Source organism: Mustela lutreola, chromosome 1 (genome assembly GCF_030435805.1).
Source record: "Mustela lutreola isolate mMusLut2 chromosome 1, mMusLut2.pri, whole genome shotgun sequence".
NCBI classification, from domain to species: Eukaryota; Metazoa; Chordata; class Mammalia; order Carnivora; family Mustelidae; genus Mustela; species Mustela lutreola.
Window position 1 is genome coordinate 164,521,377 of NC_081290.1, and position 25,880 is coordinate 164,547,256.

The 25,880-nt window shown below is 54.7% G+C and overlaps 2 protein-coding genes across 4 annotated transcripts; one reads left to right on the plus strand and one right to left on the minus strand.

Moving 5' to 3' along the window:
- Positions 1-230: 230 nt before the first annotated feature.
- NUDT18 (nudix hydrolase 18) lies at positions 231-7,598 on the plus strand. The gene is given in 7 exon segments (XM_059168907.1): positions 231-244; positions 4,421-4,529; positions 4,531-4,621; positions 4,655-4,691; positions 4,693-5,140; positions 6,026-6,239; positions 6,556-7,598. Coding segments are annotated over 7 exon segments (1,509 nt in total). The 3' UTR covers positions 7,152-7,598.
- A 1,378-nt stretch (positions 7,599-8,976) lies between these two features.
- Positions 8,977-25,172, minus strand: FHIP2B (FHF complex subunit HOOK interacting protein 2B). 3 transcript variants are annotated; one of them, XM_059178687.1, is made up of 17 exons: positions 25,050-25,172; positions 21,141-21,219; positions 18,727-18,899; positions 15,444-15,548; positions 15,215-15,349; positions 14,774-15,001; positions 14,472-14,668; positions 14,055-14,163; positions 13,756-13,832; positions 13,220-13,409; positions 12,565-12,710; positions 12,338-12,466; positions 12,078-12,168; positions 11,727-11,870; positions 11,232-11,372; positions 10,909-11,009; positions 8,977-9,434 (listed from the first exon to the last, which is right to left on the minus strand). In XM_059178687.1, the coding sequence occupies exons 1-17, from the start codon at positions 25,092-25,094 to the stop codon at positions 9,362-9,364; spliced, it is 2,163 nt and encodes a 720-aa protein (XP_059034670.1). In that variant the 5' UTR covers positions 25,095-25,172; the 3' UTR covers positions 8,977-9,361. The 3 variants fall into 3 exon arrangements, with proteins under 3 accessions (XP_059034670.1, XP_059034661.1, XP_059034680.1); XM_059178678.1 differs by lacking the exon at positions 8,977-9,434 and adding an exon at positions 10,366-10,670 and having other exon boundaries at positions 15,227-15,349; XM_059178697.1 differs by lacking the exons at positions 8,977-9,434; positions 10,909-11,009; positions 11,232-11,372 and having other exon boundaries at positions 11,849-11,984.
- Between the last annotated feature and the right edge of the window lie 708 nt (positions 25,173-25,880).

The window sequence follows — 25,880 nt, forward strand, 5'->3', positions numbered from 1 at the left end:
GTGGTTGGCCTTGCTCCTGCAGGCCACGTGGACTGGGGAGGGAGGGGAGACAAGGAAATGGAGTGGGGTTGGGGGACTCAATGATAGGGACCTCACCCACCCCTGTCTGCTCCTCTTCCTGGGGCCTGGATCCTTCCCACTGAGGAGCAGATGGAACCTTCCAGGGGTCTGCCCTGAAGATGCTCCTGGCAGCAGACTGTGGACAAGGCAGAGCCCTAGGGTTCAGCGGCATGGCAGCCTTCCTGTGCGCGCTGGGGCTACAGAGATCTGGGAGCCCCAGCCTGCGAGGGACTGCAGGCTACCCCAGCTCTCCTGTCTGACCCGACCTGAAGCTCTGGGAGTGTGGCCCAGAAGAGCTCTTGCCTAGCCGTCTGCCCTCCGTGCCCGTGGCTGGCCCCAGGCCCGCTTCCCAGGGACTGGCTTGCTGCCTGCGACACTGGACAGCCCCCCCCCCCCCCGCCGCCCTGGGGCCCTCTGCGGCTCTGCCTGCTCGCATGCCCTTGTATATTGCAGTGCCAGCAAACTGCGACTCTTGGGGTACCTAACTGTTCCTACAGTGGTTTGGGGAATGGTGTTTTTTATGAAATAAAACTTTTTTATTATAAATTTCATAGACTTTCAGAACATTTAAAAAATAGGAAAAAGTCACCTGTAAGTTCATCTCCACTCAACCCAACCCAACCACTATTAACATTTTGGTGTATTTCCTCGTATTTTTTCCAAGGAGTTGTTTTATACATGACTGAGTTGGTCTGTTTTGTACTCGGTTTCTTCCTTTTGACACTGTATTGTGGTCATTTTCTGTGTTGCTACCTAACCTTCATTTTAAATGGCTGTTTGTGTTCCCTTCTGTGGCTTCGCTGTGATTCACATAACCATCCCTCATTTGAAAGAAAAAAAATCTGGCTTCTTCATTGTTTGCAGAGCTAGGTTATTTTCATATTTTCATGGGATAGAGAAAAAAGAAAATCAAGCAGCTCCTACATTTTACTCTGTCACTGTTTTCATTTAACCGATCTTATGTAAGTAACCCCTTTCCATGATTTTGAGGCAGACATTATTTATTTATATTTATTTATATTTTACAGAAGAGAAGAGAGACAGGCTGGGGTTAAGTGAGTCACCCAAGGTCACACAGCAGTTTTAGCAACAGAATCGGTGTTTGAACCAAGCTTTCTGACTATAGCCTCATTTACATTAGTCTCAGCCCTTCACAGATTTTGCAGATGGGCTTGCTGTCCTCTCTGTCCTTCCAACACAGACACTTTATAGCTGATTATGTTCCAAGTGGCACCGAGTGACCCTTCCCTATCTACATTTCATTTTATATGGCTAATTTCACCCCAAAACCCCAACATAGGGTCCTTCTCGTGGGAAGACAAAGACGGCCAAGTCACCAGGCCTCTCTCTTCTCCACAGACCTCTCCACCCCCCACTCCCATCTCATGGCAGGCCACAGCACCCTTAAGGGCATATGGGGTCTGACTCTTGTAAACAGCAGGTGGACCAAATGTTCCAGGACTGGCCCTGGGCAGGAAGTCAGTCCAGGTGGAGACTGACCCTGAGACACCTGGGGGCATCTGGGGGCACCTGGTGGCCCTCTTCCTCATGGAGGCTCAGCTGGTTCACCCCTAGGCGAGGATTGCCCTTGGGGCCTCTGCTTCTCCCAGCATCCCACTGTTCATATTCTGCTTCTGCCTCTCTCACTGGTCCACATGTCACCAAAGCACAGCTCTAAGAGCTGGAAGTGACTGCAGCATGTGGCTAATCAGTGCCAAATTTTTCCTTGTCCTTTTTAAAAAATATATATTTTATTTATTTATTTATTTATTTGAGGGGCAGGGGTGGGGGAAGAAGTGCAGGGGAGGGGTAGTGGGAGAGGGAGAAGACGACACCCGGCTGACCAGGGAGTGAGATAAGGGGCTCTATCCCAGGACCCTGAGACCATGTCTTGAGCCAAAGGCAGATGCTTACCACACTGAACCACTCAGGCGCCTCTTTTTTCTTATAAAGTACGTTTTTAGACTTTTGATTTTGAAATGATTTTAGATTTACAGCCAAGTCACAATACAGTGCAGAAAGTTCCTGATTACCCTTCCTCGTGCTTCCTCTCCTGTTAACATCTTACACAAAGATGACACAGTAATCAACACAAGAAGTCCTTATCCATACACTATTAACCAAGCAGCAGGGCTTACTGGGATTTCACCAGTTTCCAACCAATGTCCATTTTCTGTTTGAGGATCCACCTAGGGCTGCATCTTACAGATGGCCTAGAGGGCAGACGGGGCTCCCCCAAGGTCCTTCAGCAAGCTAGTGGCAAGGCACGGGCTGAGCCAAACCTTCCCCTCCCTGCACCTTGGGTAACTGCCTCCCTCAACCTCCTGCTTTGCAAGGGGACTGCGCCTGTTGCCCGGTGGAGGCCTCTACATTTGACGACGCCCTTGCCCCACCCTGTCTGCCCATTCCCGCCCCGTTTCCAAGGCTGCCTACACGGCCTTCCTGCGCATGTGCTCACACGCGTGTGCGTCCACGTGCTCGGAAATGGCTTCCTCCGGGTTTGTTCCTGTGGGAGCTGGGAGTACTGTACAAGGCGATCTACCAGTCCCACAGCTCTTGCCCATCAGGCCACGCAGCCAACCCCCTTCCCCCAACCAAGCCAGTGCTCCACCCTCTCTGGGAAGGGAGGATGCAGAGTGAACTCACGGAGAACTTTCTTTGTTTCTGGTTCTGGAGACTTCTCTGTCAGCCCCTTTCCACCCTCGGCTTCCCCTAAGGGTCTTAGGACCTCTGCTGCCTCGGTCTGGTGTGTGCTGTCTTCCAACCAACGCCTTGAGAAAGTCTACTTTGTCCTGTTTCCTTCAGCACTCCCAGGAGGGCTGGGTACACAGCCTTGAGGGGCCTCTGCCTGGGCAGCCCTTTCAGCTTACACAGGGCTTTCCTGTTGCCTCCTGTGCTGCTCGCCACAGGGGTGATTAGGTCCACTTAACAGGGGAGGAGTGCTTTTCCCAGTGATATGGGGGAGTGAAGCCGGGTTTTGCTGCAGTCTGCTCTTCCAGGCAGTCTGGTGTTTATCTTAGGCTGCCTCTGAGGCCTGCCAGACATGACCTCATTCTCTCTCAAATCATCCCTGGGAGGCAGAAAGGAGTCTGAGACCAACGCTGTTCCCACTTCACAGATGTGAAAACCGATGTGCAGACACTCACACACAAGTATGTTGACAAGTTGCTCTGCAGTCCCCGGGGCCAAACTCGGCCCCATGAGTTCCAGCGTTTGGGAGGAGAGGGGTCTTGGATAGGGCTGTGGTCAGCAGTATTCACCAAGTGGCTCAAAAGCTTGTGGGCCCAGCAGGGATGCCCTACCACCTACCACAGGCCCTACCCCCAGGGAACTTGCTGTCAATTCCCTATGTAAAAGGGGCCTGAGGAGGCCAGTCTGGTGTGACTGGAGTACCTGAGAGTTTAGTTAGGTGGCGGTCCTGTAGTCATATTTCATGACAATGGGCCTTTGTGTCAGCAACAAGTGCTGTGGCCCGGAGGGCTCTCCCTGAGGGCCAGGCTGCCTGGTCACCATGACCTGCACTGGATAGTCTACAGAGCTCCTCCTGTGATGTCTCACCTCCCCCAACAACCCTGTGAAAGAAAGGCTATTATGAGCCTAGTCTACAGATGAGGAAACTGAGGCTCACAACTCATCCAGAGGCTCAGAGCCAACCAGTAAGCTGTGGCGGGGCATCTGGTTCCAAGTCCAATGCTTTATCTACACCTTCCCAAAAGGAAGGCGCACCAAGCTGGCAGGAGGGAAAGGGGAGACCCAACTGAGGATGAGGAGCCCAGACTTGTCTGGCTTCACAGTTTCACTCCAGCTGGCCCTGCATTCCTGTCCTGACAGTAGGTTAAAGGAAGCTCTGAGGAGGAAAGGTCAGTCTGGGAGAGAAGTCGGAACTCGCCAAAACAACCCACACCCTGCTCTCAAAGTGCCAGGCCACCAGGTCGTGCGAGCTGGGTGTGTGTGTGGTGGGGGTGGGTAAAGATGAAGGAGCAGGACCTGGTCCCTGCCCTCCCAGGGCTCTCAGTCTGCAGTGGAGAACGCCCTAAAACTGCGTGGGAAATGCAGTGGACGAGGGGCCAGGGCACCGATGAAGGCTGGGCTGGCTGATGAAGGCTGGGCTGGCTGATTCCAGGCCCAAATCCCCTCCTCCCATGGCCAGCCACACCTTGACCATCCCAGCCCTGCTCCCTCTCTCCTCTGAACACCTGTCACACCTCTTGCCCAAGCCATTCATTTAGCACTTGGCTTATAACCCTCAGTTGACTTTTTATTATATATTTATGTCCATCTCCGCAAGGTCAGACTATCCTCCAAGGCAGGAGCTAATGTTCCCCCTGCCATGGTGACATGCGGTACATTTTTAGTGAAGAAAGGTTATTTGGGAAGTGATCGATTTGGGCCATGCCATGGAAGGTGTATGACCAAAGTTGAACAGTAGGTCCCAGCCACGGCCCCAGGCCTCCGTGATGTCATCTGGGTTGTTGTGAAGTCATCGTTGCTGGCCACAGTGGGGCTCTGCAGCCCGCAGGCAGGATGACGTCATCGTCGGAACCCGCGCGGACAAGCGCTTGCCGGAAGAATTAGCGAGGCTGGTAGCTAGCAGTGTCGGGAGAGAGAGGCGGGGGTGGAGGGGTAACTGATTAAAAAGCAGAAGCAGCTCCGCTGCGCCCACCGGCCAGGCCCGGCTCCTAACCCACGGACTGGCCCCGCCCCCGCATTGACCGACGCGAGCCAGCCAATCCGGGCAGGCCGCGGTGACGCGTAGCCTATCAGCGGACAGGACTCGCCGGGCGCTTCCGCATTCTCGAGCTCGTCTGGCCGGAGTCGGGAGTGGGCGAGGGCCGCGGACCACTGTCGCACTGGTCTCCCACCCTGCCCTGCGTGGCCGGTCTGCTGGGCGCCCGTCTGCCATCTCCCAGGGGACCCGATGGCCTCGGAGGACCTGGCGGGGGCGCTGGCGGCGGTGTTAGGGGGCCAGGGGATGAGTGTGCACAGCTGTGACTCGGAGCCGGCCGGGGAGCCCCTGGCGCCTGTGCGGCTGCGGAAGGACGTCTGCTACGTGGTGCTGGCGGTGTTCCTCAACGAGCAGGTGAGAGTCCGCCCGCCGGGCCCAGCGCCCGGCCCTCCGCAGCGCGCAGCCAGCCCCGGTGGGGACAGAGGAACTGCCGGCAACAGCCACCACTTAGTGCGTGGTGCTTCCTAGTTTTGCAAAGCACTCTCACTCACACTTAACATCTGAGCCTGGAGCGGCCCAGCCCTGAGGTTGTCCCTCTATCCTGAAGAGGCATCTGAGGCCCAGGAGCCTGTTCATTTCCTCCCACTAGGCCTCAGTGTCTTGAGAGGAGGCCTTATTCCTCTTTCCCTGGAATCTTAAGCACAGTGCCTGCCGCTAGTGGGCCCAAGTATCTGCCCAGTGCCTCGGAGACCTCCTCTGAGTCCCATGGACAGTAATGGCATGACCTGTGCTTCTCTCAGAACTGTCCCACTGTGTGGTGCTCTTTCTGAGCTCATCCTTGTGCAAGCTACTGCAACCACAGCTAGAAGGGGCCAGGGCCATGGGTAGGAGCAGTGTGGGGGTGGGGGTGGGGTGTTTCAAAGCCCAGGCCCCAGTGTGAGACCCTGCCACAGTTTGTAAATCACCAGGGAAGATGAGAGATATACATAGAGACATATGGCATCTAGACATGAATCAGTGCAGGACACATGGCAAACCTCACCGTGGGGCCTAATTCGTAGCCCCTGAAACAGTTCCTGGGAATCTTAGCCCCTTTCTGAAATGGAAGTCTGAATGCAAAGAGGGCTACATTGCAGAGCGAGACAGCCGCGACCCCCGGCACACAAGGGCCAACTCCCTGGAGAGCTCAACCGTTTGAGGCGTGCACCAGTAAGGGGTTTTTTCCTGACTGTATTTGAGATGGGCTCTAACGCCAGGGCTAGGGAAGGTTCTCAGCAAGGATCCTCTCTCTCCCTTTAGGATGAGGTGCTACTGATCCAGGAGGCCAAGAAAGAGTGCCGTGGGTCTTGGTACCTACCTGCAGGGAGAATGGAGCCTGGGGAGACCATCGTGGAGGCACTGCAAAGGGAGGTGAAGGAGGAGGCCGGGCTGCACTGTGAGCCTCTGACATTGCTGTCTGTGGAGGAACGGGGCCCCTCCTGGATCCGCTTTGTGTTCCTCGCTCGAGCCACGGGTATGGCCTGCCCATTTGGCAGTGTTTGGCTGGGGGGGGGAGCTGAAGTTTATGGCAGTGTTTGGCCAGGAGAGGGGGTGGCAGCTGACACCTTTTCCCCAGCTTGTCTTCTAGTGATATGAGCCCCTAGTCTGTCTGGTACAAGCCTGGCATCTCCAGCTTGAGGATGTGACTCCCAGCCCCTGCCAACGCCTACTAGCCCCTACCCTGGGGCGGGTCAGGGTTCGAATGCTTGGGTGGCCATTTAATCTGCCAGACCGGGCACATCTCTCAACAGAGACCCTTTCCCCCACCCCATCCTCAACATCTCCTCCAGGTGGAATTCTGAAGACTTCCAAGGAGGCAGATGCAGAGTCCCTGCAGGCTGGCTGGTACCCACGAACCTCCCTACCCACTCCACTGCGAGCTCAGGACATTCTGCACCTGGTAGAGCTGGCTGCCCAGTACCGGCAGCAAGCCAGGCACCCTCTTCTTCTGCCCCAGGAGCTTCCCTGCAGTCTGGTCTGCCAGCGGCTTGTGGCCACCTTTACAAGCGTCCAGACAGTGTGGGTGTTGGTGGGCAGAGGGGGGATGCCTCACTTGCCCATCACTGCCTGCGGCTTCACTCCCATGGAGCAAAGGGGTGGCATCAAGATGGCCATCCTGCGGCTGCTACAGGAGTGCCTCACCCTGCACCACTTGGCGGTGGAGACCAAGGGGTTGCTTGGACTGCAGCATCTGGGCAAAGACAATGCAGATGGCATCTGCTTGAATATGCTGGTGACTGTGGCTTTTCGGAACCCAGGGATGCAGAGTGAGCCCCCAAAGGTTCGGGGTGAGAACTTTTTCTGGTGGAAGGTGATGGAGGAAGACCTACAAAGCCAGCTCTTACAGAGGCTTCAGGAATCATCTGTTGTCCCAGTCAACAGATAGGAAGGTGCCATCGTTGTGCAAGGAGCTGGGCACATGTGCCCCCCACCCCACTATAGCCCTGCCTTCCTTTGGGGAGGCAGGAGGTTGGCAGTCAGGGGTCTTGTTGCATTGGGAGCAGGTGATTCTCCTAGTTCTCAGGGTAATTTCCTTCTCTGTGGAATAGGTCCCTACAGTGCACCGAAAGGCCAGTGCCTTTAACCAAACAGGAAGGTCAGAGCTCAAGGATCTAATTGCCCTATCGGTAAAATGAAGGCACTACTCCCTAAGGGGATGTGGGAACTTTCTGAACCTGAGAGGGCATCTATCTACTCATCAATTTCCATGCTTGCCTCAGTAAAGGCCTACACCTGGATTCTCATACACTTAGAACACGGACTTGGGGTGCTGGGGGAGATTGTTCCAAGGGAGTGGGCTCCATGCTGAGTAAATAGGTGGTTCTTGCTTTGCCTTCCTGTCTAAATATCTCTGTGGGGAGGAAGTGAGCAGGAAGGAGGGACTGCTTCAAAAAAGAAGCTCCTCCCCTTGTCCCACCACAGTCACCCACGTCTTCCCAGACAGCAAGCGGGTGTCCCAGACTGCAGGTGACTGGGGCGGGCAGGCTTCCTGCCATCCACCATAGCCTCTGTGGCCCACTGGGGCTCTTTCTCTGGCCTGCTGCAGTGGGATGTGTCCACCTCCCCTCCAGGGTTTGAACCGTGAGAACACCAGAAGCTTCATGTGGGCAAGGGGTCATATAGGAAGAGCTGGTCCTGCCTCTTGGCGGAGTTCCATCTCCTTGAGCTTCCTTGTTCCCTCCCTGCATCATTCTGCTGTCCTCCAGGCTCCTGCCTTTCTACAACTCCAACCCAAGCTCGACCATAACCCTTTCTGTTCAGCCCAGCAGCATCATGATAAAAACCTCTTTTTAAAAGAGAACTTTACTAAAACTTAAGGGAAAACCACAGGGAGTGAACAAAGAAAATATACTGTGTGCTACTCACTGCGTGTAATACAGATTTCTGGTTCTGAGCAAGGGAACACTTGTCTAGGCTTCCCTTCTGAGGTAACTCCACTCTGACACTGATCGACTAGGATAAGCCTCCGTTTCCTTTCTTGTGCCCTTTGAGGACAAACATCTCCTACATGATGGAATCAAACACTTTCTCTTTGGTTCCCTTCTCTTAGCATCTGAGGGACGCACCAGTCCATATCCCTGTCGAAGGGCAACTTTTGTTCTCACTTTATTTAGCCTACAGTGGTTTTCAACCCTGCCCATTAGAATCGCCTGGAGAATTTTAAATACAGCTCTGGGCCCAACCCTGAGACACCGATTCCACAGGTATTGTGAAAAGCAAACCAAGTGATTCTGACTTGCACAGAGGTAAGAGGCACTCATCAGCCCTGAGTTCTCAACCTGCTGTGTCCTGAAGTTGTCTCAGCTACCTTCCTGAGGGCTTTTTAAAACAGGAGGTCTACTAAAGCATTCACACAATTCACAATGTAAACACCCCAAAATGAGACTTGCGTACAGGTGCTCCAGATGGCCCGTTCTTCCCCCGTGTCTCCAGGGCTCGCTGGCTCTCAGCTGCAGGTAAGCTGGGCAGAAAGTGTTGGTTGGCCAAGAAAGGGCCTGGTTTCTGGCAGGCGCTGGGGAACGTCGGATGTGCTTTGCCAGAGCCTGTCTCTGTTTACCACCCCTGTCGCTACCCCCAACCCCCGACACCCAGCACACCACCTCCCTCCGCTCCAGTGCTGGAAAAGCAGTTGGTCTTTCCTGTGGAGGCAGATGGGCCTGAATGAGCAGAGGAGTCCCGCGCAGGAGGACACGAAGGGTGGAGAACAGGGCTGTGTCTATGCAAACCTTTTATTGCTGTGTCGTCTGGGGGCACATCTCAGGGGGACACAAGGGCGAATGCTGAAGGGGAGGGAGGAGGGGAGTATCTGTGACTCCTGGATGCTCAGCCATTTTCAGACTTGAGGAGTTCAGACCCAGTGTGCCCCATGAGCTGTGCTCTCCCGTCCCACGCCAACACCCATGTGCGCAAACACACATGCACACACACGCACGGTGTCCTTCAGAGCCGCGGCAGCATCCTCCCCAGCTTGGAGGAATGCAGGAGAGGGAGAGGTCACCAAGTTCCTCCTCTTCCATGTCACCTCCTGGCAACCTGCGGCTGGCTTCTAGAAGCGGCACAGGCAGGAAAAGGAAGCGAAAGGGGCTCTAGCCTGCTCTACCTTGCCCAGGAGCGAAGCCAGCAGCTGCAGTCCCACTGTGAGGTAATGCCTGGCGCCGCCTGTGTGTTCCTGCAGGTTGAGACAGATTCAGGCCGGGTGGGGTGGCAGCCCCAGCCACGAAGGGCACACAGGGAGAACAACACTACGACTGGTTGCTGGGCCCCAGCGCTTCCCCACCAGGTCTTGGGGGCCTGGGGTCAGGTGGGTATCCTGGCCGCGGTCTGTCCCAAGCTCCCCAGCTTCCTGGGGAGAGGAGTCCATTGAGGATGCTGCAGGCTGGGTGGAGTGCTGAGGGCTGGGCCTGGCCTCCCCCAGTCTCTGAGCCCCTCTGCCCAGGTGTCGAGGACCTGCTGAGACGGGTTCAGAGGCGCCAGAGAGAAAACCAGCTGGAGCTGGAGCCTGGCACCCAGCCCCCTGCCCCCCCTTCCCAAGCCCTCTGCCGCCCTGGCTGCAGTCGCACCAAGGCGCTCATTAGCAGCTGCCCCCGCCCGGGCGCGGAGCATGCTCTGGCTCTTGGCCATGAGGCGGTTGGGAATTTTGCAACAGTCTCCAGGAGGGCTGGGCAGGGAGAGTGGGCTTCCCCTGCCATCCGCTGCCCCTTCGCCACGGATTAAGCCAAGAAGGCAGGAGAAAAAATGTCAAGTTTCAGCAGTGTCTGTGGTACCCAGCGTGACAGAGACAGGGCTCCTTCGCCCCCATCTCTCTTGGCTTACAGTCGTAACCAGCCTCAGAGCCATCACTCACTCCTTTCTGTGCCCTGGAACTGAGCCACAGGCCTTGGCCCTGAATGGCCCATAGACTCGGGGGTCAGGCACAGAACACATGAAGGTTTGGGTCTGGGTGCTCACCTGGTGATTACCCAGCTCCCCTGAGAGGGCCCCGAGGTCACCATGCTGTCTGGGAGGCCATCTCTTTTGCTCCTTGGCTTCTGGTACCTTGGAGACCCACTCCCTACACCCAGTCTCGTGTGGCTGACAGGCCAGGATCTTCCTGAGTCCACCTGGGAGCGGAAGCCCAGGCCTCCCCAGAGGAAGAGGTGCCTGGGATGTAGAGAACATGGAGCCAAGTCCCAGCCTGGGAGGCAGGCGGTGGTGGCAGTGCCAGGTGGGAGGCGGCTCTTGGGCCGAGGTGTGCAGAGAAATCTCCCTTCCTGTCCTGCTCCTGGCTCAGACGTGCCCTTCTCGGGGAGGGGAGAGGTGCAGGTGAGGACCATGTGGGGGGAACTTGACAAAAGCGATAGCAGCCAGCTCCTTGCAGAATTCCTCAAGAACCACCACGCCCTGGAGGAGAGTCTGGTGGTCCAGCCTGAGGGAGACAGGATGGCGGTGGTGGGGTTACAGCTGGGAGGCGGTGGGAGTGTGCCCAATATGACATTCCAGTGTCCATGAGGCACATTCTTAGTGGCAGACACCCTGAGTGAAGACGGAGCCCAGCAATGGGCCTTCTTTGCACCCCTGACCCATGCTGCTCTCACTCTCCTTGGGCAGTCTGCCTTCCCATCCTAGGATCCCTCCTCAGGCACCCATCTCCCTCAGTTACTTACTGCTCCCCAGGGACCTGACCCATCAGCTGCTTGCGCACCAGGAGCAGTTTGCCCGAGAACTGGGGTACCCTCTGAATTCTCTGCATCAAGTCCCCGATCACCTAGAGTAGGAATGAGACAAGGCTAGGGTAGGGGCTGGTGACACTCATGCAGGGTCCCCCTAGCTCTGCCGCAGCACAGTGGAGGAGAGGGGTGTGTGTGCCTGTGCATTCCCCTGGAGCTGTCCGGAGTACCCACTCCTGTGGCTCCAACCCCGCCCCATCTGGGTCCCCTCCCTTCCTGCAGCCCCACCGACACACACCTCTGGGCTCAGGCATCCTTACCCTGACGAGCACAGAGAACAGACTCCTGCAGCCAGGGGCCAGGTTGATGTAGGGATCCAGGAGGTACTCGTGGATAAGGGGGTGGGGGAAGAGGGCAAGCCGGGACAGGACTGAGGTCACTTGCAGGTTCAGGCTGTATGGCTGTAGGGAACACAGTGGACAAGCCGAGGGTTGGCAGGGGGCCACGAGCCTTTTTGCACTCCCCCAGCAAGGCGCCTGGCCAGTGTGAACGTGTGCGGGGGTGGGAGTCTCACGTGATGTGTGTGTGTGTGTCATGGATTCCCTGGGGCTGAGGGCCAGAACATGTTAAGGCGTGTGGAGCAGAGGCAAGATGGGGCTTCCTGCCTAGAGAAGGGGGAGGGGTGGAGGAAGGGGGTATGGAGCTGAAGAACCAAAGAGGGCTCTAATACCCACCCCCACCCCCCACCAGGGCACCTGTCTGGAGTTCTCCCATGGGCCCTCACCCTGTAGCCAGGGCCCAGTCCCATTGGCTACCTGTTCCAAAATCCGGGACATGCGGTCAAACAGCATTCGGAGGAAGTGACCCTCAAAGAAAGGCCGTTCAGGCTCATGAGGGTCCAGGGGTGTGGGGCCCAGGGGCCAGCCCCAAGGGGCAACTCGGGAGCTGCACTCCTGGAACTGAAACAGGAGTGAGAGTTGAGGAGGTGGGCCCAGTGGTCAGGAGGCTCCCGAAGACCGAGGGAACCACGGAGGAAGGATGGACTCGAGGCTCTTGGCCGGAGCAGGGAGCACCTTGGGCAGATCACAGAGGGAGAAGGTGGAGTTTATCAACACCCCGGCTTTGAGGGACAAGAAGTGGGCGTTGGTAGAGGCCTCAACACTCACCAGTCCATAAGCATCGTGGACGTATGTGTCATATCCGGTCTCTTCCAGGAAAGCCGAGGTCTTGGCTTCCTCAGGAACCAGGCAGAGGAAACTGAGACACAAGACCCTAGGTGAGGAGGGGCACTGGCTGGGCTGCCCTGCTCCTCCCCACTTCACCTCCAGCTCTGAGGGAGCAATGCCTCCTGGGCTGCGCCTCATCCCAGCTATGGCCAAAGACAGAACAAACCTCAAGTGGCTGAGATTTCCGGATAGCTCCCTACCTGTTGACGATCTCAGTCACTGCTGTTTTGCCATCCGAGTTGGTGGCAGGGGCTCGGGGAGGCTTTGTGGAGGGCTGAAAGCTGTTGTTGAGGAAGCCGTCTGTGAAGTAGGGGTCTTCCTCCAGATCTCTGTGGCATCAACGAATGAATGAACAAGTGCAGGGGTGTGGGGGGCCATGAGGGTCCCACCGGCCTGAGGCCTCCCAGAGGCACAGGGTTCCACTTACAGGGTGTCTTCATAGCTCTCGGGCTCGGGTGAGCCCCGGGCCACATAATGGCGGCCCTCCAGGTTGCACAGGACCAGGCCGTGGATGACCTGCTCGTGCGGCTTCTGCAGCAGCTCCTCGAATAACCGCAGGGTGGTGATGCTGATCTGGGTAAGAAAGGATCAGCGAGACCCCGGTTCTAGTGGTCCTGGGAATTGCTTACTCGGATAAGAAAAGAGCAGGCGGCAGGTTTTGGGGAGAGTGGGGGGCAGTCCTCTGCGGGGAGTGCTGGTCTGGGAGCTGGAAGTCTGCCCGGTTCCGGTTCTATTACTAATTTGATGTGTGTTATCAAGTGAGCCAACTGGCTTTTCTGTTTCCATGGCTGAAAAACGGAATAGCAGCCTCACCTTGCTCGGAGTAGCTACAAGCCTCAAACAAGCCAAGTGAATATGAAATAGGTTTGGAAAACAGAAAATCACACAGCAAGCATCTGGTCACAGAAAATCACTGTGTGACAAAAGCAGTCACTGTTTTGGGGGGGGGTATGCATTTCAGTGCCTCAAAGGCAGTACCACCTGGTAAGCTGATGTTAGAGGGCTGAAACACTCAGAAGACCCCTTGGGCAGGGGTTTGTTGGTGGGTGCCAGAAGGACGACACCCCCCTCCCCCGCCTCACCTCGTCGGAGAGGTGGTCGCAGTGCCCGATGAGGTGAGCACACAGAGTGCAGGGGCCGTCGTCAGGGGCTGCAGGCTGTGGGTCTGTGCCCAGGAGGAAAGCCACAGCCTCTCGCAGCAGCACAGGGGAGCGGAGCTGACGCAGCATGGCCGTGAGCAAGGCGGTGGAGGTCAGGACACTCTGCTCAGAGCTACAGGGAGAGAGCGCTGAGCCAGGCCTGGGGGCTGAGAGCCAGGTGGGGGATGGCCAGGAGTAAATTAGTGTGGGGGTGACAGAACCCTTTCCTGGTTTCCTTCTGCCTTGGCTGGTATTTCTCTGTTTGCTCCCTAGCTCTCCTGAGGTCCTGGAGTCAGCCCACGTGGCTCTGAGCCACCTGTGTGTCAGGAGGCCAAGCCCGGCAAACATTAAACATGGGCCTGCAGACCCACGTTACTCTGGCCAAAGAGTTCCTGGCCTTAGGAATGAGTAGGGGCCCAATGGGGCGAGCAAATGGGTCCAGACCATGGCCAGCCCCAGGGAACGGGACACATACTTACACATGCAGGAGGTGGGGCTGCAGAATCTCCACGAAAAACTTCTCAGCCACAGCCTTTGCCAAGGCCTCGGCAACCACCTAGGTGCCAAGGACATGTCTTAAGCACGTTTTACCTCCGTGACAGTTTTCCACTGAGAAACTACTGTGTCCTTGCACAGTGTCTAACACAATAGGCAGGCCAAGGGCCCTGCCTAGCTCCTGAGAGGTCCACTGGGTCCTCAAGGTGGACACAGGGAAGGGAGTGGGGTCAACCGCAGGGCACCCCCACAGAGGGTCCCACTGGGGCCCACCCCTGCTCACCGTATGTGCCTCTGTGATGAGGTGGTCACAGTAATCAAACCAGCCCAAAAAGGCAGCCAAGGCCTCCTTGCCAGGGAAGGAAGCTTCATCGGATGGGGCACTGGGCAACCTGAGGGGGAGCAAGGGAGGGGCTGTGAGGCGTGCCTCAGGGATGTTCCAGAATCTGTTCCACCCTCCTCGTCCCTGCCCACCCTCCTTCTCCCTGCAACCTCTGTGGCCAGTGCCAGGCGGAAGAAGGAGGGGGGAAGCAAAAGTGATGTTCCCTTGGAGGGAAAGCCCGTGAGGATAGGCTGTGCCCTCCGGAAGAGAGTGGCCAGCAGGGGTCCCCAACCCTCCTAGAAAACCAGAGGACAGGGAGGGCTTCTAGCCACTTAAAAAATAGCCCAACCCAGCTTCCCCTCACCCCCAAGAGCCTACCTCCAGCTGATGCCCTCTAGTGCAGCAATGTCCGCTGGGTCCAGGAAGGGGGGCAGGGACTGGTATAGCTGGCAGAGGTGCTCGGTGACAACACGGCAACAAGGGCTGCTCTGCACCAGGTAGGTGGCAGCGGCAGGTGAAGCCACACTTACCAGGAGCAGCAGGTTCTCCTGCGCCTTCAGAGCCACCCGACCTTTCTAGGGGACAGGGTCAGGACTTCAGGGACATACATCTGAACCCCTGGACCCCTCCCAGCAGTTCACCCTCCTCGTCCCTGCCCACTCTGTCTTGACGGCTGGCACCTTGCTCTTGCACAGCCCGATCAGGGCGGTGATGAGGGTGCTTTCCCCAACCACTCCTTCTGGCTCCTCTGTCTCAGCAGGCAGCTGTGAGCTCAAGGCCCGGGCTCCGCACGGACTCATGTCAGGAGCCTTGCTGTGGGCGTGGTCCTTGTCCTGCACACTGGCGGCCTCTCTAGGCAGGGTGGTGGGCTCTTTGGATGACTTCTTTCTACTGACCATCTTTTTGCCCTGCAAAGAAGGTCGGGTGAAGCCATGTCACGGTGCAGACCATTGCCCAGGATGCTCCACTGGGAAGGCAGGATGTGCTGGCTGTCAGGGCCTCAGCATGGAGCTGGAGGGGAAGCTGCCTGGGTGCCTGAGGACCTGCTCCACCCTCTGCTTCCTCAGAAGGGCCTCAGAGGCCTGCCCTGCAATCTGGGCCCTCCCTCTCCTCTTCCTCACAGAGGTGCTCACTTCCAGGATGTAGGTGAGCAGGGCTGGGTCCTGTTGGATCTTGGAGCAGAGCACGGTGGTGAACTGTACCTCCTCCTTTTCTGTTTGGGATCCAGGAACTGTCCCACCAAGTCGGAGAAGCTTCTAGAAGGGAAGAAAATTAAAAACAGATAAGAATGGGGTAGCAGAGAAGAGAGAAGGCTTGACCCTCAGACCCTCCCTGGTCTCCTGGTCTCACCTGCACAGGCCTGTGGACGTTGAGGTAATGCAGGAGGGGGTGCTGTACCTGGGCCAGAATCTTGCTGAAGAACTGGAACACCTGCTGTCGCATCCCTGGGGGGTACTGAGGGTCAAGGTGCCCGTCAGAAGGTGGAGCCCACCGACTGCAGGCAATGCTCCTCCCACCCCTCACCGGGCCACAGCACCAGCCTCCCATGGTCAGTGCTCAGAGGGCACCTTTTCTGGAAGCCTCCTTCCCTCACTATAGGCACACCTCGAACACTTCGCTTCCAGACCACCACAATAAAGCAAATATTACAATCAATGAATACTGCAATATAGCAAGTTAAATAAATTTTTTGGCTTCCCAGTAAATATAAAAACTACATTTATGCTATACTGTGGTGTATTAATTATGCAATTGCATTATATCTAAAAGGCAACGTACATAACCTTAATTTAAAAATACTGCTACAGGGCACCTGGGTGGCTCAGTGGGTTAAAGTTTCTGCCTTCAGCTCAGGTCATGATTCCAGGGTTCTGGGATGGAGCCCCACATCAGGCTCTCTGTTTGGCGGGGAGTCCGCTTCTCCCTCTCTCTCTGCCGGCCTCTCTGTCTATTTGTGATCTCTATCAAATAAATAAATAAAATCTTTAAAAAGTATATTGCTACAAACTGCTAACCGTCATCTGAGCCTTCAGCGAGTCGCAGTCTTTTTGCTGGTGGAGGCTCTCGCCTCCATGTTGGTGGCGCTGACTGATCAGGGTGGTCCTTGCTGAAGGTGGGAATGGCTGTGGCAATTTCTTAAAATAAGACAACAGTGAAGTTGGCCACGTGGATGGACTCTTGCTTTCATGCATGACTTCTCTGTAGCACCCCAAACTGTTTGATACATTTTACTCCCAGTAGAACTTCTTTCAAAACTAGAGCTGGTGCTATCCAACCTGCAGCCGCTGCTCTATCGACTATGTTCACCCAACGCTCTCAATCTTTGGTTTTCCTCTCAACAATCTTCCCAGCGTCCTCCCCAGGAGCAGATTCCACCTGAGGAAACCTCGTTCCCTGCTCATCCACAAGCAGCAGCTCCTCATCTGTTATGTGATCATGAGAGGGCGGCCATTCAGTCCCATCTTCGGACTCCACTTCCGGTTCTAGTTCTCTCGCCCTTCCCCCAGACTTCCTCCCTGAAGTCGTGAACCCGCCACAGTCATCCGTGAAGGTTGCGATCAAATTCTTCCAAATTCCGGTTCATGCTGATATTTTGACCTCTTCCCAGGAATCACGAATGTTCTTAATGGCACCTGGAATGGTGAATCCTTGCCAAGAGGATTTCAATTTACTTTGCCCAAATGCATCCGAAGAGTCACTACCCGTGGCAGCCACAGCCTTACAGAAGGTATTTCTTAAATAGTAAGACTTGAGAGTTCAGTGATCCTCAAATGGAGTCTGTGTGTCAGAATGGAGTCTGGGAACTCGTGCCCGACCAGGCGCCTTGTCAGGGAGCAGTCATGTTGGGAAAAGGAGACTTTTTTTCTGAGCGGTAGGTCTCAACAGTGGATTTAAAATATTCAGGAAACCATGTGTAATCTAAAGTGCTTTCGCTCAGGCTTCATTGTCCCATTTACAGAGCACGGGCAGAGCGGACTTAGCGCGATTCTTCAGGACTCTGGGATTTCCAGAATGGTCAATGAGCACTGGCTTTGACTCTAAGTCACCAGCGGCATGAGCCTGGAACAAGAGAGTCAGCCTGTCCTTTGAAACTCGAAGCTGGGCGTTGACTTCCGCCCTCCAGCTGTGAGAGTCCTAGCTGGCATCTCCCTCCAAGAGAGGCCGTTTTATCCGCACTGGAAATCCGTCACTCGGGGTAGGCTCCTTCATCACCTAATCCCGCTGGATCTCCCGGAGAATCTCCCGGAGAATTTGCAGCAGCATCTACACCAGCACTGGCTGCTCACCTTGCACTCTGACGTCACAGAGACGGCTTCCTCCCTTACACCCCGCAGACCACTTCCCATAGCTTCTGCCTTTTTTCCTGCAGCTTCCCCACCGCTCTCAGCCTTTGAAGAATTGGAGAGTCGGGGCCTTGCTCAGGATCAGGCTTTGGCTTAAAAGAACGTCGAGGCTGGTGTGCTCGTCTATGCAGACCACTCAGACTTTCTCCACCTCAGCTATAAGGCTGTTTTGCTTTCTTACTGTTCATGTGTTCACTGGAAAGCACTTTGAATTTCCTTCAACAATTTTCCTTTGCATTCTCAACCTGGCTGCTCGTTGTGTGACCCAGCTTTTGGCCTATCTTAGCTTTTGATGTGACTTTCTCATTAATCTTAATCATTTCTAGCTTTTGATTTATTTATTTAATTTTATTTAATTTTTAAAGATTTTATTTATTTGACAGACAGATCACAAGTAAGCAGAGAGAGAGAGAGAGAGAGAAAGAGGAGGAAGCAGGCTCCCTGCTGAGCAGAGAGCCTGATATGGGGCTCGATCCCAGGACCCTGAGATCATGACCTGAGCCAAAGGCAGAGGCTTAACCCACTGAGCCACCCAGGCGCCCCTAGCTTTTGATTTAAACTGACAGACGTGTGACTCTTCCTTTCACTTGAACACTTAGAGGCCACTGTAGGATTATTAGTTGGCCAGATTTCAATATCACAGTGTCTCAGGGAATAGGGAGGCCCAAGGAGAGGGAGAAAAAGGGGAATGGCTGGCCAGTAGAGCTGTCTTAGAGAGGCATTATTTGTGGTGCTCCCAATTACAACAGCAACATCAAAAATCACTGACCACATATCACTGTAAGAATATAATAACTAAGTCTGAAGTATTACCAGTAATTACCAACATGTGACACAGAGACATGAAGTGAACACACACTGTCGGAAAATAGCGCCAACAGACTTGCTCAAGGTAGGGCTGCCCACAAAGTCCAACTTGTAAAAAATGCAGTCCTTGTGAAGCACCATCAAGTGGAGCGCAACTGAGTAAGTTGTGCCCATCTTTGAAACGGGCCTTCCCGACACTGTCAGGTCCCCGTCCCGCTTCATTGCTCTCCATAACCCCGTCATTGTTGAACAGACCACGTGCGGGCCCCCGTGATGACCCACCTCTCGCTGACCAGAATTTCTGTGTTTTAACTGCTGCTGTGTCTGCAGCACCAAGGACCCTGCCCAGCCCACAGCTGGTTCTCAGCACATCTTCGCTGAATGAACCCTGACTGAACAATGGGAGTGTGTCCACCACACGATGTGACAGGAACATGAGTGGACGAGCCAGGAATGCAGGGGCTCCCCAGGGTCCTGCCCACCTCAGCCTTGCCCAGTGTGCACAGGGTCTCCAGGATTTTGTGCTGCAGTAGGTACTCCAGACAGGGCCCAGCCTCGCCAGCTGCCGTCTGCTGCCTCTCCTCATACACCAGGATGTCCAGCATCTGCTTCAGCCGCCAGGGGATATCCGTTTTCTTGGCGGGGGTGTTTTCATCTAATAGGGATTCAGGAAACAAGAGTGAGTGGGGTGAAGAGAGGTTCTCTGGCTTGATGAGGTCAAGGCCCTGGGGACTGTAGGTAGCTAGAGACTGAGGGTACACCTGGATTAAGGCCCGGTTCACAGTGGGCTTCAAACGAAGACCAGAGAAAATGGAAATTTACAGCTGGTGCCTCTATATTTAAAAAGACAAAAGACCTTTTGGCTGAGGCCCAGGATACAGCCCTCTGGCAGGGAACGTGTGCATATTCTAGAGAGGGAGACGGCATCATTTTTTCTGCTAACCCTGGGGCGTACATTGCTCTGGGCCTGGCTGAGGCGCTGTGGGCTTGGGGTCTCCGTCCTAGAATGTGAAGTGGTCTCATAGCAGCTTTCCAAGAGGCAAAGCAGCTTTCCTCTTGTCCTTTTTACACACAGAGGAGGCCGAAAGGAGAAACTTATTATTATTTTTTTAACATAGGAGAAGAAAATCTGTGCATGACCATGAGTTCAGAGGCAAACCTGCTCCACTGTGCAAAGGTCTTGATGGAGAAGCAGAGGCTTTCTTGGTGAGAGTCTCAGAGACCGTATAAAGCAAGTTTTAGTGCTTTGGGACAAGCCTTGGAGCACCCCCTAGCTTACTTTGAAAGCACTGGCTTTTGAACAACAGTCCACCTCACCCATCCCTGTACCTATGATGTAGGGAGTGTTCTGCAAATTAATAGAATCAGGTTCCAGTAAAGGCCCAAGGGGACCTGAGTCAGTTCAGGATCTTTTCCTATATCCTGGTAGACTGGGGCTCTCTGTCCAGAGATCTTCAGTCTAAAAGGTACAGACTTCCAATTAAAAAGTAAGTAAGTCCTGGGTGCCTGGGTGGCTCAGTCAATTGGGTGTCCCAGTCCTGATTTTGGCTCTGGTCATGATCTCAGGGTTGTGAGAGCGAGCCCTGCATCAAGCTCTTGCTGGGCGTGGAGCCTGCTTAAGATTCTCTCTCTTTCCCTCTCCCTCATACCCCCCTGCTAAAAAACAAATAACAAAACAAAAACAAAAACAAAAAATAATAAATAAGTCCTGAGAATGTTATATACGCACAGTGATTATAGTTAAAGTATTGCATATTTGAAAATTGCTAAAGAGTAGATCTTAAAAGTTGTCATACAAGAAAAAAAATGGGTAACTAGTTAGGGTGATGGATATTAACTAGACTTACTGTATTGATTACTTCACAATATATCCATATATTGAATCAATAGGTTGTACCCCCAAGTTACATGGTATAATGTTACATCAACTATAGCTCAAAAAAAAGAAAAAAAAGCTCTTCAGTTTAAAGCCATCGCTCTCCACTGGGGGTGATTCTGCCCCCAGGACAATTTGCCCATGTTTGGAAAGACACAGTTATGGCAATGGAGAGGGTGGAAGTCTGAGCTGCTGCTAACCGTTCCACTGTGCACCCCCAGAAGCCTGCCACCACAGAGAATGACCAAGCACAAACGTTAGCTGTGCCAAGATCGCAGAACCTGGTCTAAAAGGGACACTTAGGGAGTCCCTCAGAGTGTCCAAAGACTGCTTTTTAACTTCTCAGGCTGGCTCAGGCTGGAAATCAAGTCTTCAGGAAGTGGGTAGGCTGGAATCAAACCCCAGTGTGAACCAGGATGTAGAAAGCTGGGGATGCAGGACAGGGTTACCTGGCAACCAGCACGTATCCACCAATACCAACATACTGACTACAAAGCAGCCAATCAGATTCCACCCCCTCTGGGAGTGCTCCTGCTGGGCTCAGAGCACCCGAAGCTTTGGCTGTCTAGGGTGTCAGCTGGAGGAGAAGGATCTGTACATGTTACATGCCTTGGCTTTTGTTCTCCTCCTACCCTAGATTTCCATAAGGGAAATGCCCTCTAAGTTAGCTCAGGGAAAGGAGGAGGAATTGATCCCTTTTCTTTTCTTTTCATCAGTAAGCCCTGGGCATGGGCCCTGAGGACTGCAGGCCTGGATACTCTGCCTAGCTGGAAGCTAGGGGCAAGTGGGGCTCACCCTCTGCCTTGCAGTCAGGTCAGTGACATGCCCGATTTCCTAGTCCCCACTCCTATCTCACACAGATCCTAAAGGTCAGGGTGGGGCCAGCCCCCACTCTCCACCCCTGTGCAGCCCTTGTCACCCTCTCCAGGCCACATGAGTCTCTGCCTGGCATGGTGACAGCCCACACCTTCCTCCCCACTACCTGCGGGGCTCCCTTAGCCAGGGGAGACCGGGCCCCACCTGTACTTTCAATGTAGTAGTGTGTGATACCCTTCCAGTGCTCCACGAAGGCCTCCAGCAGGTCAATGCTGGGCTCCCGCTGTGAAGAGAGCAGAGACACAGTGTAAGGAGCTGCCACCGTGACCACGGGCTCCAGTGCCACTGCAGCTCATCACAATGGATGGTCCACCATCTACCAGGGCTCAGGTCAGTGCCAGGCCCTGGAGGAGGTGCCAGATTCTCAAAGGGAGCAGGAACACGTTTTCTCCAGGACAATCTCCTGGCCCTTCTCCCAGCCCCTCTCTCTCCCAGAGGCTGTGCTCCTGCTACATGTCATGATTCCACCACAGTCCCTGGCCTGGGAGAGCTAAGAACATCGGTACGGAAGATGGGACACAGAAAGAGATCATCTCAAGATGGTCATGCAACCAGAGAGGGATGTTGAGGAAAACAGGAGAGCACCCCCAAAACAACAAAATCAAAATGACACACAGGGAAAACAAGGCAAAGACAAAGCTTTCCGGCCCCTCCCTGTCCAAGAGTCTGCACAAATCTGTGTTCGAGGCCATCGAAAGAATTCGTTCAGCCAGATGGGTAATGTTAGCATAATATTCATGAGGTGTCTTACTTCGAACATGCTTGCATCTTTTGTCCAGGGCCGCAGGCTGCTGGAGTTGCTGGGAAGGCACAGCCTGCAGCCCCAAGGAATTCTATTTCTGCTATGAGCAATGCCCCTTTTCCAGAAGTTACCTCTTCATCTCCATACCGGTAACAACTGCTTTCCCTGAGAACTCCAGAAAAGAGCATTCGTTCTCTTTCCTTGCAGAGTAAACGTTTACAGGGAAAAAATACGTAATCAAATAGTCCCGTACCACAGGTGCTCATTTCTACCTCTCTGTCTCTGTTCAGGCCACTCCTCGGCCCAGGAGGCCCTGTGTCACCCTACCCTTGTCTAGAGCCAAATGGCCACCCATGAGGTCCAGCTGGTGCAGCTAAGGGCCACTGGCTCCACAAAGGCCTCATCAGAGTTCTTGGTCTCTCTAACCTCACACTTCACAGCATCACAGAACTGTCTACTCCCATCAGTTCTTGACCTTTTGGCTAAGATCAAGTGCAGAACTGTCTACTCCTGATTCATTCAGGAAATCTCTTTTGAGTGCCTACTGTGTACAAGACACAGTGCTAGGTACCATAAGCAAAACAAGGCCATCAGAGACCCAGTGCCAGAGAGAATAGAATATGAAAAATGCTCCAAGTAACTCAGCTGTAGGAAGTAGTGTGAGAATGTGGGACTGGTGGAAAGTAGCCCATGGGAAAAGAACACTGGAACAGAGAAGGCTTTACTGAGGTTACCCTGAAACTAAAACATGAGGAAAGCAGTCCCAGGCCAATAATCAGAGATGAAGGCAAGACAGTTCCTCGGAAAGAACTCTACAGAGTGTGTCTGGGACAAGGATGGATTGATGAGTGTGGGGTCCGTGAACATCAAGCCACTGGGTCAGGATTGGTTCCTGCAGGCGGAGGGAGAAGGGGCGGGGGGAGGGAGTTCAAGGACATTTGCAGAGCCGTGTTTCAGGCAGAGTCCTCGGGCAGTTGCGTGTAGGAGATGAAGGCAGGAAGAATGGTTTAGAAGGCCATGAAGACAGGAGGAAGAAGCAGTAACACCAAATCAGAGGCCCTGAAACTCTTCCCCCAACGCTCATCTGCCCAGGGAACCTTATCTTCTTTCATGGGTAGTTGTTGGGGGGGCATGATCCTTACTGGAGCTTCATCTCCCACGGTCATTCCAAAAACACCATCCAAATGGAGCCAACGCGTCAAACCACATCCTGTGTGAGACTGTGATTGGGGGATTAGAGTCTTCCCTTCTACTAGACTGTGAGCTCCCTGAGGGCCCAGGATCTGTGCGTTCTAGCTCTGCCTGCTCCTAAAGGGCTCTGCCACTAGTGACTACATTACATTCATATTTACTCAATATCTCAGCAAACTCTTTTAACATTCTTTCCATAGTTCCTTGTCTCAGGAAAGCCCTCCGGGCACTAATCATCTTACAGAGCTATGATGAGCTCTCATCTAGCCTCAAAATTCATTTACAGTCTCCTGAACCGTTACTCTGGGCTAACACTGAAAATGAACAATCCAGTGGGGACAGGAGGCCCGGGAGAACACAGATGGTCAGCAGACAGATTGTAACAGAACAGACTGTTAGAACAAAGCAAGGGGATCATCTTCCCCTGAATCTACTATTAATTACTATAGCTCCAAAGCCATTGTACCAAATGATTTATGTTAAAGAGAAATTATTAAATTTCTAATTGTTATCTTTGTTAATAATAATAAAGAATACTTTCTAAAAGAACTCCAATGATCACTATTTCTGTTTTGTCAGAAGAGGGCAGGAGGAGCACTCTTCCTCCCTTAACAAGAAGTCAAGGAACTAGCTGGGGTCTTAACCTGGAGTCAAGGCAGGGGGAAGACCTGACAGTTATGCAGAGCCAGCCAAACTTCTCCAGCACTTTCTATGTAGCCTATACTCAGGGGCCAAAAATCACCTGCCTAAAAATGCCACCGTTGATCACCAGTCCCTCCTCCAGCCCCTGAGGCTAAAATGCCCACAATGGAAGCATTAGAAAGTCACTTCTTAGGACTAAGGCTCTCTCTGGCCTGTCTACCTGCCCTATGGTCTGGAGCTTTCCCGGAGGGGTATGAAGTGGTTCGTCATATCACTTTCTAAGATGACAGCTGTTTTGACTGGAGACAAGGAGGAGGGGAAGGCAAGATTATTCTGGAACCCCTCCCTAGGTGGGCTGCCAGCGACCTCAGGAAGGGTGGGCTGGGACAGGTGGAGGAGAGGTGGGAGGAGCTTTTTACTTTCTTCACAAGTCTGATTAAGGCTGAGACTGTTCTCATTTATAATAAGCTCTCTTTTGGGGGGAGAAAGGAGATGGAACACAAGGTTGTTTCTCCTGAGCAAGTCTGACAGAATATAGCAAATCGATCAATTAGAGGAGGGCTTCTACTTTGAGACAAAAGAACTGTTAACTTTACGGACAGATTCTTGGCAGGGTTACTTTGAACAGAAGGCATTCGGCTTATTCTATCTAAACAGCACTTTTATCTTGCTCAATGAGGTGAACCCGCCTCTGACCAGCCTTCAACCCCAACAGAAATGGCAAACACAAACGCTCCCTCATATGGCCGTCCCAAGGTCCCCCCATTGCTGGCCGCTCCCGACTCAAGGTCACTCTGGCCAGCGCGCCTGCGGTGTGAGACAACATTCTGGATACGCCCTGTGGCCCCGCAGCAGGCTCCTTCCTGGGCCAGGCGCCCACCCACCCCTGGACTGTATATACACAGGCTTCCTGGGGACGTGGCCAATCTGGGCCGGAACTTCCCAAGCGGAGGCTGAGAACACACCGGCCTGACTGAGGTCTTGGGGTTGTCTGGGGGCTCAGAAGGAAGGGAAGAGGCATCTATTTTTCCAGCCCAGGTGACCAGGAAGGGAGGAGCGTAGGGGGGCGGGGGGAAGGAAGGAGGACGGCAAAGCGCCTGGGCTAGGGACCTTGGGGAAGAAACTACTGGGTGACAAGGGAGCCCTCTAGCACAGAAGAGTTTGGGAACTGGGAGCAGGAAAACCAGGAAGCCATTTGGGGAAAACGGTTAGGGGCTGGGGCGATCTGGAGAGAAGCTGGGAGTAGGCGCGATCGGCAAAAGAGGCCACAGGAAGCAGGAAGGGCTGTGCGGGAGGGGCGCGACCGGGGAGAGACCGGGGAGAGAGGGGGCTCCGCGACAGGCCGCCGCGGCCTGGGTGGGGGTCCCTTCCCCGAGCCGGGCCCGCGCCTTCCGCCGGCCTGCCCGCCGGCTCCTCCCCCCGCCCCGCGCCCGCCCTTCCGGCCCAGGCCCCGCGCGCCCGGGCCTCCCCGGCCTCACCGCCCCCACGGCCTCCTGCAGCAGCGCCCCGAGCCGGCTCAGCATGGTGGCGGCCCGGCCCGGCTCGGCTCCCGGGCGGCGGTGGCGGCGGTGGCGGCGGCGGAGCGGCGGCGGAGCTCGCAGGCGGAGGCGGCCCCGGAGGCGCGGCGAGGGGGCGGGGCCCTGCCGGTTCGCCCCGCCCCGCCCCGGCCCACTGGGGGCACCCAGCGCCCCCAGCCCGGCCCCGGCCCCCGCTCGCACTGTCGCGAAGGAGGCCGGGCGCAGACGTCGCCCGGCTGGGGAGAGCAAATTGGGGTGGGGAGTGCGCCCTGGAGCCCGGCCCCGCAGCGGTGGGGCGCCGCGGGGCAGCAGGTTCACGCGGCCCCGTGGGGGGAGCCAGGTGGCAGCGAGAAGGGCTGGTGGGACAGGGAGTTTCTTCCACGAGGTATGAGAAGGTTTGTGGGTCCTGTAAGTCTCTAGACGCCCCTGCCCCCACCCCCTTTCCGATACAGTAGCCACTGTTCGCACGTGGCTGTCGAGCCCTGAAACCAACGTGCTAGTCCAAATAGGCGCTGAAGAGTACCCCGGGTTCTGAAGACTCACTACAAAAAGAAGATATAAAATAGCTCACTCGTGGTGTTGTACGTTGACGACTTGTTGAAATTGTAACATACTCGATATATTGGGTTAAATGAAGTATATTATGAAAATTAATTTCACTTGTTGCTTGTTCCTTTGCGTGGATACAGCACTGGTCCAGAGGTCCTGCAGAGGAAGTGACAACGGGCCGGGCTATCCCAGCAGCGCCCGGGAAGGAAACAGAAGGTGGGTCTCCCACGTCAAGAGGCCCCC